Source organism: Lynx rufus, unplaced genomic scaffold, assembly GCF_022079265.1.
Source record: "Lynx rufus isolate CCGP_SWC_20201006 ecotype Redwood Valley unplaced genomic scaffold, mLynRuf1.p SCAF_5, whole genome shotgun sequence".
Classification (NCBI taxonomy): Eukaryota; Metazoa; Chordata; class Mammalia; order Carnivora; family Felidae; genus Lynx; species Lynx rufus.
In genome coordinates, this window is record NW_025814867.1 from 77,598,762 (window position 1) to 77,612,053 (window position 13,292).

Sequence of the window (13,292 nt, forward strand, 5' to 3'; positions counted from 1 at the left end):
CTTGATCTCCACAGAAAGGACTTTCCCCAAGGTCAAGAGGAGTCTCACTACCACACTCGATAGACACTTTGCTGTCCTCCTATTTGCACACGCCTTTGCTGTGCTACTGGCCACTTGCACCTCAGAGCTCAGTTAGGAAGACTCCCATGATGCCATGCTTCCAGGCTCTCCATCCCCTGACCAGAACTTCTCAACCCTCAGTCCATCTGCGGCCTACATTCATGGGCCATCTCGAGTTCTCATGCTTGTTTCTAGCATCTCTGATCCCTAGAACCAACCCTGAGCTTCAGACCTAAAATTGAGCGCACCTTCCACCTCACACTTGGTCTTTCACCCTCATTAAGAGTCTCATCTTCCCGCAGGAGAATGTGTTCCGCCCCTTCACCACTCAGTCCTCGTGTGAACACGCTGGGTGCGGGCGGTGGGCTTTAGAAATAAACAGGCGAATTGGGCTGGGGTGGGGAGTGACACAGAAACAAGGGAGCTGACTCAGACACGTGCAGGAAAAACGCTACAGAAACTCATTTACTGGACCGCGTGGCTAAAACAGAACTGAAATTCCATTTCAGTGGATGCGTATTAATTCCGTTTCTTGATGCAGACTCACAAAAGATAATTTCTGACTGTTGTCATTATTCTTTTCACATCAGGAGGTAGAGTTCAGTGAAGAAGCTTTTTTGGCGCATGCGCTGTGTGTGGTGAAGAAACTACAGGCTAATGGTGAAGACAGAAAGTCCAGAAGCAAGTTAGGGGGCAAAGAGGGGCTTCTGTAATACTTAGCAGAGGAGCCAAGCCAGCTAGGAGCCCACTACAGAGGCAAGTTGAAGATACGGGCTTGGTTTGCGGTTGGCAAACACTCCCTGCTGAAATAATGTTCTGGGAATTTAACATTCAAGCTCTAGTTATGGTTTCGTTTTTCCTTTAAGTCCCATGGAGGGTTGCAGGTCCTGGTTAGGCACCCACTGTGGACACGAGGTGGGCGATGCACAAAGGCCCTGAAGCGTCTATCCCCGGGGTGGGGGGTGGGGGGCGGCCTGTGCTGCTCCCCCAGGCAGCAAGGCCTTGGCTCTCCCTCCCGCGCTCTGAGCAAATTTGTGAACACCCTGAATAAGATTCATGTGACATCTGTCAAATGCTTCTCTGGGATTCAAGAAAACATTTCATCTACTTGTGTTCCTTTGAAGCACTAATTTTCTTCTGTCAGGAAAAAAGAAAAGAAAGAAGGAAAACGAAAGAAAAAAGCCATCACATGTTGCCTGGCATGATTTGTACTTCACGACCCCCGCACACCGCCCCCCCCCCACCAGGACTGTTGTGACTGGCTCCTGATTTTCTTATTCTCCAGAATCTGTGCACAGGCTTCCTACTCTCTGCATAGTTCTGATTATTCAGAGTTGTTGTGTTTTTTTTTAACTATGTTTTGCAAAGCTGCTTTTCACAGAGACCAGCCTTTACCATATTATTAGTTAAGCATGTGGTTCCAATATAATCGTTTGACAAATACACAGAGTAGCAGGGGAGAGCTGAGCAGTTCCTTTGCTGTTCAGTCTTGAAAAGGCCATGCTAATAAAGACTCTGACTCTGACCATGTTTCTCTACCTGGAGATTTACCTGCGCCTTCTGTTGAGTTCTGTGCCGGGCACTGAGCTGGGTGTATTTACATTCAATCGTGATTTCTTTTAAATTTTGGAAGCCAGTGCTACAATGAGTCAAACGCTTTCTTGGTAATAATGACAGCAAAATGAGACTTCTGTTCTGAAGGGACAAGGGGACCAGAATTGCAATGATGGCATTTCTGAAGGCCACACGCTCTGGGGGCCTTTCTTTGAGGTTTCGGGTACAGAAAAGAAGATGGGTGGTGCTTTCCTGAGCTAAAACTAAAAATCCAAAAGATTTTTGCGCCCCTTCCAAATATAAGCAGCAGTCATTTGGACTCTGAGACATTTGGATGTCTGGGCCAGTGCTGTCCAAAAGAAATCAATAGAAAATTTCCCAGTAGCCACATTAAAAAAGTGAAAAGAAAAGGGTGAAATTAATTTTAATGATATATTTCATTAACAAATATTATCACTGCAACATGTAGTTAATATAAAAATTATTGAGATATTGGGACACTCGGGTGGCTCAGTCGGTTAAGTGTCTGACTCTTGATTTCAGCTCAGATCAGGATCTCACAGTGCGTGAGTTCGAGCCCCACATCAGGCTCTGTGCCGACAGCGCAGATCCTGCTTGGGATTCTTCCTCTCTCTCTGCCCTTCCCCTGCCTGTACTCTCTCAAAATAAATAAATAAAACCTTAAAAAATGGAGATATTTAAAATTCTTTCCTACTACATTTTTGAAATTTGGTGTATGTTTTGTACTTATAGCATCTCTCAATTTAGACTAGGACCATTGCAAGCACACCATTGCCTCATGTGGCTGACGGCTACCATACCGGACAAATGCAGGTCTAAGTCACTTTGGCAGCTTACGTTGATAAAAAGACAAAGAAGGTAATAAACCACATCATTTGGAACCTGGCTTGTTCTGAAAACTTACGGCAGGTTGGAGGATGAAAAAGAGTGCAGACCCCTTGTCCAAGACATCTCTCAGTGAGTCCCATTGTCTTAGTACCTGCATGGCTCTCACAGGTGACAGACAAGAACATGACACTGAGGAAACCCAAAAAGTTGCAGGGAAAATGATAACTTTTTGGTAACTTCCCCAATGGGGAGGAGGCTCATCATGGTGGAGACTTAACTGGTGAAGCCTGAGAAATACAATCTGGAAGGGGGAAGAGTGTGTGTGGGTTAGCGTGATGCCTGTGGCCTCTCCTTGGCCCCTGGGTTCCCCTAGCATCAGAAATAGATTTCATTGAATCAAGGGATTAGCTGTTCACTCCTCCTGTTAAGGCCCAGTGAAAGCAGAGCCTTTGAGGTATTTGGAGTTACACATACCCCAGGCATTATTTCACAGTCCTCAACTTCCTGTCACTGATACCTGGCCATCCTGACATTTCTGCAAATCCAAAAATAAAGACCAGGGACGAGGAGGCCAGAGAAGCCAGAGGAAGTAGCAGCCTGAATGACTATGTTTAAAATCTCCTGCCAATGGATGTTATCAGTTAGGGGGACTGAGAGGGCCAACTATCCCAGTTCTTCACTGGGAGTGGGCTGGCATGTAAGTAGGTGATAGAAATGTGGTGGCACTGAGGTCACAGTCACTCTCTAGATGGGCCAGGAGAGTGTGTGTCCTGTTTATCCCTCCATGTATTACATGGATTCTGTTGGCACCAAGGGGACCAGGTGAACTTGTCAGGGCAAAATCTTTACCACCTGGGGCCACCACAGCAGCAGTCATTGTCATTGCCTTCATACACAGAAGGCAACAGACATCTGTTATCAGTTAAGATATTCCAGGTCCTTCAAAAGAGGCAAAGACTTTGCAAGGCTCTCTTTGCCAAAGGAATCTGACTCTAATTATCACAAGGAAGTAAATTGTGGGTTGGTTTACATACCTACTTCTCCTCTTACAAAGTTTGGGAAGTCAAACAGGGAGGAAGAGCTTCTGCAAATGTCAGCTCCAGATTCTGTTAGGGTTGCGTGTTGGCTACTTGTTTTCTCAAGAATTTCCCTTTCCAACTTTTAAAGAGCGAGCATACAAACCCAGCAAACATTTTATTGAGAGGAGCCTAAGGGTATACCAAGGAGATAAAAAACAGTCCTGGTTCCTCACTGCTTCGCAATAGAATGTTAAATACGCACAGGCTAAAGGTGTATGAAAACAATCATGAGAAAGATACTGTGAAGTTCTTTATAACTTGAAAGATGAACGGATTGGATTATTATAAGTCAGCCCCAGGCAAATAAATACCCTGCCCACTGAGTGTGATGGAGAATCTGTTTGTATGCATTTCCTTGGGGGACAATGAGATGGTCTTCTTTTCCTTCCTCCTGTCCCTCCACTTCCTTCCTTCCTACTTATTTGTAAGAATGAATTAAAACCATCATCATCATGGCTCTTGGGATTACGGCTAGGTTATCTAGTTAATGTGAGGCTGTTTATTCCTTTTTGGTGTGTTTATCCATCTGGTCAGGAAATACTAAGTGAGTGAAATTTCTTGCATATGGCACCGTGTAGAGACAGACCAAGAGGTATCAGGAATCATGTTTTGGCAGCCAGAGTTGAGTGTGTTAAGAAAGAGAAGATGTGGGGCTAAAGACTCTGAAGGCAGCCATGGCTGCAAGCTGCCATCTAGAAGTTTCTAGGCAGGGCACCCAGCCCTGCTACTCAGCTCTCCCGTTTGTCTGGCTGCTTACAGAGGCTGGGTCCCCTCCTTTCTATCATTTTTCCCCTTTATCTAGCTCACTTCCGGTTTCTGCTCCTGTGTAGGTCCACTTCCTTTGGCCATTCTTCTCTGTTCTGATGGGGTGTCTCCACTCACTGAAGACTTTGTTGGGACCATCCACATCAGAATTCTCTCAGAGGCCTGTTAAAAAGGCCAACTCGAAGACCTGGCTCAAACCAACCAAATCAGAACACAAACTAGGATCTGTCATGGGGGCGGAATTTACATTTCTGACAAAGGGCACTGGTGAGCCCTCACACATTGGATGTTGAGACTCCCCCCACGGTGTTGCTGTGAGGGGAAGCATTTGAAGACAGAGGGGGCTGTGCAGAGGCCCCATGGCTCGTGGTCCACAGCTCAGTGAGCTCTGGTGCTCGACACTCACTCATGGTTCCAGCTCCACTCACCAGCTGCTACCTGTCTCCTTACTGTTCTAAGCTCCAGTTCCTCCTGACAAAGTGCCAAAGGATAATGCCTATACCTACCAACAGGGAGCTGTACCTGCCATGCAGTAGGCACTCAATACCTGTTAGCAAGCTATACCCTGGTTACTACAGGAAAAAGACACAAGTGTTGGTGAAACTGTAATGATGGGAAGCCCACGCTCCAGAAGGCTCCCGAACACCAGACCTGTCAGGCAGGTCCCACTGGCAACAGCTGAAGGCTGCGTGTTCCCACTGGGGGAACTGGCGCCTGAGCTGGTGGTCCACAAAGGAGAGAGGCCTTTAAGCCAAGAAAAGGAGCGAGGGGTCCGCCTAGGTCACTGAGGGGACAGCTGGAAGAGGCCTAGGGAAAGGTGTCTCCCCCACCTGATGCCAGGAGAACTGCGGAGATAAACCCGATTGGGGCACAGAGCCCCCTTAATATGCTGCCAGTCCAATCATCCATCCTCTCAGACCCTGACCGTGGGTACAGCGATACTTCTGTCTTCTGTTGTAGTCACAGAAAACCAGTGCTGACTTAGGAGTCAGAAAATGAAAGCAAACCCCTCCATTTGACTCTCTGTTTCCTCACCCACAAAATGGAGAGAATACTGCCCTTCAGTGTAGTTGTAAGAATAAAAAAAAATCTATAAATATGGTAAATTTGAAATCCAGTAAATACAACATATTTTATTTTTTATTATTTTTTTTTTTAATTTTTTTTTTCAACGTTTATTTATTTTTGGGACAGAGAGAGACAGAGCATGAACGGGGGAGGGGCAGAGAGAGAGGGAGACACAGAATCGGAAACAGGCTCCAGGCTCCGAGCCATCAGCCCAGAGCCTGACGCGGGGCTCGAACTCACGGACCGCGAGATCGTGACCTGGCTGAAGTCGGACGCTTAACCGACTGCGCCACCCAGGCGCCCCATAAATACAACATATTTTAAAACATCCTTCCCTCTTCCGTGGCTCCTCTCTTAGTCTTTTTTTTTTTTTAATTTTTTTACATTTATTTATTTTTGAGAGATAGAGTGAGACAAAGTGAGAGCAGGGGAGGGGCAGAGAGTGAGGGAGACAGAATCCGAAGGAGGCTCCAGGCTCTGAGCTGTCAGCACAGACGTGGGGCTTGAACCCATAAACCGTGAGATCGTGACCTGAGCCGAAGTCAGACACTCAACCTACTGAGCCACCCAGGTGCCCTTCTCTTAGTCTTCTTATTAAAAAACAAAATCCTGGGGCTCCTGGGTGGCTCAGTCGGTTAAGCGTCCGACTTCGGCTCAGGTCACGATCTCATGGTCCGTGAGTTCGAGCCCTGCATCGGGCTCTGTGCTGACAGCTCAGAGCCTGGAGCCTGCTTCGGATTCTGTGTCTCCCTCTCTCTCTCTGCTCCTCCCCCGTTCATGCTCTGTCTCTCTCTGTCTCAAAAATAAATAAACATTTAAAAAAAAAAAGCATAAAAAAAATAAAAAATAAAATAAAAAAAAATCCTTTCCTTAAACCTGCTCCTCCCCAAAGCTACCTATTATTTTCCCCTTCTACTTCCTTTTTCTTTTAAAGCCACCAACAATTTCAAAGGAGGCACAGGTGAGGATGGCTGACAAGCGAAGGTATCACACAATCTGGGCCTAGGTGGTTGGTTTGGAGGGACTCATTTGCATATGAAAGTGGGCAGCGTAACTGCAAAGGTGGGAAACAGAGGAAAGACTGTAAGGCACGGGGTGCCTGTGTCATTCCCAGCCCTCACTAGTCAAGTGTCCTGAGGCCCCATCTGTAAAATGGGGACTGTGGGGACAATGATACCCAGAAGACTGTGATGAGATTGCAATATATAAGGTCTAGCGTAGAGGAGAGCACATAATAGGTGCTCAATAAATGCTAGTGTCTTTGTTGCATCCCCCTCCGAAACCCTAGCTCTATCTATGGAATAGATGGTTCTCTTTTCTCCCCGATCCCATTCTCAACAGTTTGGGAAACTGTCCACACCAGTCCTCTTATGCCCAGAAGCTGAGTTCAGTAAAACAAACTAACTGAGTTGTGCTAGATGTGTTGGGGGCTGGAGGAAGAAAGAGGAGTGTGGCACTGTTCTTGTGCTCTGTGTGTGTGTGTTGTGTGTGTGTGTGCTGGGGGTTGTGTTAGAGGGGTGTGTTGGGTGTATGTGTGTCAGGGGTGTTAGGGGTGTGTGTTGGGTGTATGTGTGTTGTGTGTGTGTTGTGTATATGTGTATTGGGTGTGTGTGTTAGGGGCACGTTTTGCGTGTAATGTGTGTTGGATGTGTGTGTGTGGGGGGGTGTTAGGTATATGTGTGTTGTGTGTGTGTGTTTTGGGGGTATGTGTTAGAGGAATGTGTTTGGTGTAAGTGTATCGGGAGTGTGTGTTAGGGGTGTATGCTGGGAGTATGTGTGTTGGGTGTGTTGGGGGGTGTGGATGTGTGTTGGAGGTGTGTTAGGGGTGTGTGTTGGGTGTATGTGTGTTATGTGTGTGTATGTGTGGTGTATGTGTGTATGTGCCTTGCAGGTGTGTGTTAGGGAGTATGTTGGGTGTATGTGTGTTGTGTGTGTGTTGTGTGTGTGTGTGTATGTGTGTGTGTGTTGGGGATGTGTGTTGGGAGTATACTAGGTGTATGTGTTGGGCGTCTGTGTTAGTGGGGTATATTGCGTATATGTGTGTTGGGTGTGTGTGGGGGGTTGGGGTGTGTGTTAGGGGGGTGTGTTGGGTGTATTATGTTGGGGTGTGTTTGTGTTGGGAGTGTGTGTTAGGGCAGTGTGTGTGTGTATCGGGTGTGTGTGTGGGTGTGTGTTTGTGGGGGGTGTCTGTGTGTTGGGGGTGTTAGGGCAGTGTGTGTATGTGTGTGTATTGGGTGTGTGTGGGGGGTGTCTGTGTGTTGGTTGTGTGTGTATGTGTTGGGGGTGTGTGTTAGGGCACAGTAAACCAATCCCTTCAACTTAGTGCAGAGACTGCACTGATGGAGTGAATGCAAAAGGCTGTGGAAGCACCAAGGAGGAGCATGGAGCTCAGCTGAGAGGTCAGCTGGGAGGAGACACCCCCAGAGGTTCATGAGCACCTGGAGTGTAGGAATTCAGTTGAGCCCAGGCGAGAGAACAGAAGAGAAGGAATTCTGACAGGTAAGCCAGCCAAGCCAGCTTGGGACCACATGGTTCTCCTTGGAGGATCAGAATTCTCAATTCTGGAAGCTTGCATGAGAGTCTTCTCCTGACCTTGCCCCTTGGTTATTTCCTGGTGTTGCTTTTTAAAAACTGTTTCAAATCATCCTAAGGGTAAGTTTGTTTTTCAAAAAATTTCTTATTTTCTTTTGTTAGTTAAAATTATAGGGGAAAGAATTTTCTCCATAACCTAGGGTTTGGGACCTTCAAGGTGTCCATGCCTAGGCCAGATGCAAGGATGCTTGGACCCAAGTTAAGACTGGGGGCAGCTGACAGAGGTAAAGAGCAGAGACTCAGAGGGGGACAACAGAAGACCAGAACCTTTCTGCCCACCCAAACATTTCTCTTCCATGCAGAAAGGCAATCCTTGACCAACTCACCACACCAATGGAGAAATAGTTGTTCATGATGTTGTACGGGACCTGGTCCCCATTCTCCACCTCTTCTCTGGGGCTGACTTCCAGATGCCAGCGGTCTAGCATCACCAAGGGGCTCTGCTCGATGTCCTTCAGGATTTTTGTCAAGCTGCCCCCTTCATAACCTGTGGAGCATGGCATTACATTTGTCTCCAGAGCAAAAAGGCTAAGTTGTTGTTGATGTACAGGCAGCTGTCAGGGCAGGGAACCCTGTGGGCATCTGTGATCAGGAGACCCTCCCCCGCCAACCAGTGTGTCTGGGGGCCAGAGAGAGTTATGTTCCCTGAGCCATGCAAAAGGACAGAACAATAGGGCATAGAAAGAAAATGGGAGATTTGGAAGCCAAAGTAGTCAGGGTAGTGGCGGGAGCTGGCCAAAGTTGGGCAGGCTTATGTAGTTAAAAGAAACCCTAGAGAATTATTGGGCTGGGTGGGAGAACACAGGACAACAAAGGGTTCATTCCAGGACTTTGTCATGTTGCAGATGGACAGTATGATAGAGTTTTAAGACGGACCCCACTATCCCTGCCTACCCCAGCCCCTAGGTATATATACCCTGCAAAACTCCCAGGACTTATAAATAAGATAGGACAGTCACTGCCATGACTAGGCATCTTATATGGCACAGTTGACTTTAAGCAAGGGAGGTTACCTGAGTGGACCTGACCTAATCAGGTGAGTCCTTAGAAAGGACTGGGGTGTTCCTTAAGAAATAGATTCAAAGCTTGAGAGGGATTCTCAAGGGAGAATTCTCTGATGCTGGCTTTGAAAATGGAGCAATTCATCTGTCAAGGAAAAAGGAAGCCTCAGGGATGTGATAGTGGTCCCAGCTAACAACCAGCAAGGAAATAGGGACTTCAGTCCTACAGCCAAAAGACTCAATTCTGCCAACAACCTGAATGAGCTTAGCAAACTCTCTGTCCAGAAATTCCAGAGAAGAGCACAGCCTGTCCAACACCCTCATTTCAGGCTGGGAGGCCCTGAGCAGAGAACCCAGTCACGCTGTCACAGGCCTCTGACTGACAGGACCATGAGCTGACAAATGGCTGTTTTAAGCCTCTATATTTATGATAATTTTTATGCAATAGAAAAGTCGTATAGAGGGGCGCCTGGGTGGCGCAGTCGGTTAAGCGTCCGACTTCAGCCAGGTCACGATCTCACGGTCCGTGAGTTCGAGCCCCGCGTCAGGCTCTGGGCTGATGGCTCGGAGCCTGGAGCCTGTTTCCGATTCTGTGTCTCCCTCTCTCTCTGCCCCTCCCCCGTTCATGCTCTGTCTCTCTCTGTCCCAAAAATAAATAAACGTTGAAAAAAAAATTAAAAAAAAAAAAGAAAAGTCGTATAGAAAGAGAATTGTAAGTCATGAGAGGTTAGTGGGAGAGTCAGTCTTTCCTTTCAGATAACACTTCTGTGTTCCTGCTTACCTTCAGGGCAACCTTGAAGAGTATTTCCACGTTGCTAGTTTGGTCAGCTCCCTAGGGATGCCTCACAAGATAGCAATGGTAGTCACCATGTAGTTAAGGGCCTGGGGGCTCTCTGGGAGCACAGGGCTGTGCTTACTGCATGAAATTTGTGCTGAGCTATGCTGCCTAGATGCACAGAGCATGGGGCTATATTCTGCTTCCTCCCCTGGAACAGAGGGCTCTTCCCTCGCCTCAGTGTGTGGCTGAAGACATCAGTTCCTGCCGACTTCCTTTTGGGCTGGTTCCTGCTTGATCTACCCCTGCCACCAGGCATATACCCAGCTCCGCTGCCTGGCCTGGCCTTGAATTCTCTCTGAACGCATCAGCCATCTGGAATCCCACCCCAGTTCTGCCTGCCAGACTGCTCGGTCCCTTCCATGTGCTGCCCTGGCCTCTCTGTTCTCTGGAGCATTCCCAGATCCATCGGTTCTGTTGCAGTTTACAGAGTTCTCTGTAGCTCTTGCCTCTTGTCCCATAAGCTGGTCACTAGTTTGAGATCCTCCACAGGGGGATTTCAAAAGGGGCGCCAATGGGCGTGGAGCCTACGATGATCTGGATGCCCCTGGTAGCCGGCAATGTAGCTTTTCAGTTTGCATTCTGAATCTTAGTTCAGAAGAATAGCAATAATTTGCAGAGGAGGGAATTTTATTCAGAAAATGCCTAAGTGTGCCCCTACTCAAGCGAGTACTGTGGGGGGAGATAGATGAGACTACCCTAAAGCCAAGTATGTCCTGCCAGGGTAGGCAGGCTCTTCGCTGATAGTTTCAGGGAGATAGTAGACATATTGAGGGGTAAATGCAGATCTCGGCAGGATGCGGAAGGCAAGGGAATGGTCATGGAGTAGATAAGACTCTGTGGAATGTAATTGTTAAAAGGGAAGTTGAGCCTAGCTCTGCAGAGCATCCCTTGAAATTGGAGTGCTTGTCCCCAGGGTAGTGCCACCTGCATGCACACTCACCTCCTCCCCAGCGGAGACAGCGGGCCAGGTCATTTCCTGTTCCAAGAGGCAGGACAGCCACCGGTGGATGCTTTGTGAAGTTGGCCTTATCTGCAGCCCATGCAGAGGAAGAGAAAATCATATGCCACTGGATTACAGAAACTTTGGGTTATCTATCCTTGATCTTATGCTTCAACCCTTCCATAGCATTCTTTGCTTGAATAGCTCCATGATGGAGAGAGAACACACTACCTCCTAAAGCTATCTCTTCCACCTGCAGCGTGTGAACCACTACTAAGGATTCTTTCATATTGAGCTGACGGTCTCCGTGTAACTTGCACCTGCTTATCCTCATTTCATCCAAATTCTGTCCTTTGGGGTGACAGCATACACCTTGAAAACAGTAGTTCCGTAATCATAACGAACACTTTCTCCATTTATTCCTCAGACCAACTCTGCAAGGTATTATTATTCTCCTCATAGATGAAGAAGCTGAGGTTCAGAGGGGGAAAGTAAGTCCAGAGTCAGAATCCAAATCCAGATCTTTGTGCTCCCAAGCCCAGTCCCCTCCTTGCTTCAGGGGCTAGGCAGGTGCATGGGCAGTAGAACAGCTGAGTCTGAGAAATCAGGAAATAGTGGGGCCTTTTGGAAACTGAATCTGCCTCAGGTAAAGTCACGCAGGTTCAAAGTTTAAAAATAATATTGCGTCTGACAAACAAAACCTCAAGGTGTCATTTGGCACCCAGGTACCAGTTTGTCACTTCCACCCACCCCTACCCCAGACTTGCAAATACACAATTCCTAACCTTATCTCCCATGCTGGTTGTGAGGGAGCATCAGACTGAAACATCAGAGAAAACACAGCAGAACACGTGTGGTCTAATCTGGCTGCGGGTCTACAGCAACACGTTGGCCACCCTGAGAAAGCTGGAGCAGGCAGGGGCACCCACTGGGCTCCAGGGGGCGCCACTGACATAAACTGCGGCACGCTTTGGGGCCTGGGGATGTGAGTAACGCTGATTGAGGAGTGTGGGTGGGGGGAGGGGTGATGCAGGAATCAGCAAGTGACGCTAATACTAGGGCTGTCCCAGCAAAAGGGGAGTTCATAGGTCCCCCGGGGTTCTCTGACTTATGCCGGAAATGGCGGAGCTCAGGCAAGACCTGGGGCTGAGATCATCACCAGGAGGTGTAAGTTGGGGGACAGAGCAAAGCGATGGACTCTGCCATGGTTCCCAGAACACACGGTCTGCATTTATGCCTCCCTGCCTTTGTACAAGCTGTGCCTTTTACTTGGAAGGCCCTTGTTTCCTTATGTCTGCTCCTTCTGTGGTCCCCATCTTCATGCATTGAGGCTAGAAACCCAGATGTCATCCTAGGTTTTTCCCTCTTCCTCACCCTGCTCAGTTTCCACGTGCTCTTTCCTTAACAGATCTGTCCACCGTCTCTTCTAGCTATTCCTATGGCGATGCCTGAGCTCCCCGACGTGATTCCTTCCTCCTGGTCTTGAAGCAACTGCCTCCTCTCTGCCTTCCCAGTCTCAGTTCCCCCAGTGGCTCTCCACACCTTCAAGGCAGGCTGTCCCTGAGCTGGAGCCTGAGCACTGCAGTCCCCTGCTCTCTGCTTTCCCTCTGTCGTGGCTGCTCCCATCATCTCCAACATGGTACTGGGGTCTGCCTTCCACTCTAGCCTCCTCCTGCTTGACATGTCAACCATGCTTAAGTATCTTCAGTGCCTTAAGTCATAAGCTCTCTGTTGCTTGGGTGCTGCCTCTGGGGGACCCTTCCTGCTTGCCCTAGTCTGGGCTAGGTGCCTCTCCAGAGTGTTTCTTCAGCACCAGGAACAATCTCCCAATTGACTCTTGTAATTGACTACTCACTTGTTGCCTCAATGTGCTGTATCCTCCCTGGGGGAACTATATCTCATTCGCCACAGTATCTCTGCATACATTACAGAAGGCCTACTATGTACTGGTGCTGTGTTGGGTGCTATGACTCTAATAGTGGGTCAAAGTGCCAAGACACAGGCTCTCATGAGGCTTACAGTTGAGAGGGAGAGACAGATATTAATGAGGTCTTCATATAAATGAGGCATAATTTCACACTCATACTGGAAAGGGAAAAAGTGTGATCATATAATAAGGTGACTGAGGTTGGATCCTCTGAGGAAGCTACACTTTGGCTGAGATCTGAAGTAGAAGTTGACCAAGGAATGGCCAGGGAGCATACCAGACAGGAGGAACCACTTGTGCAAAGGCCCTGTGGTAGAAGGGAGACTGGTATATTCAAGGGTCCGAGAGAGGGACTGGGTGGCTGGAGTCCAGAGAGAGAAGAATGGAGGTAGGAAGTAAGGCTGGAAGTAAGCAGCTGCTGCAGCACGAGGACCTTATAGACCATTTGAAAGGTTTTTGTCCTTATCCTAAGAGTACTGGGAAGACACTGATGTGCTTTACACACATCATGAACCCACGGACATTCAGGAAAGACCACTCTGGCTATAGAGTATAAACAGATCAATGGGAGGACCAACACAAGGTGGCAGAAGGCACTAAATAAGTAATTTAACATTCC

At 48.0% G+C, this 13,292-nt stretch overlaps 1 protein-coding gene across 3 annotated transcripts in view; it reads right to left on the bottom strand.

The window, feature by feature from the left end:
• Positions 1–13,292, bottom strand: part of DGKG (diacylglycerol kinase gamma) — a 158,761-nt gene that overhangs the window by 85,737 nt on the left and 59,732 nt on the right. For all 3 annotated transcript variants that reach the window (XM_047100146.1, XM_047100145.1, XM_047100144.1), the window contains 2 exons: positions 10,747–10,836; positions 8,294–8,454 (listed from right to left, as the gene is read on the bottom strand). In XM_047100146.1, coding sequence (XP_046956102.1) covers positions 8,294–8,454; positions 10,747–10,836 — 251 coding nt within the window. The remainder of the gene's footprint in view (positions 1–8,293; positions 8,455–10,746; positions 10,837–13,292) is intronic.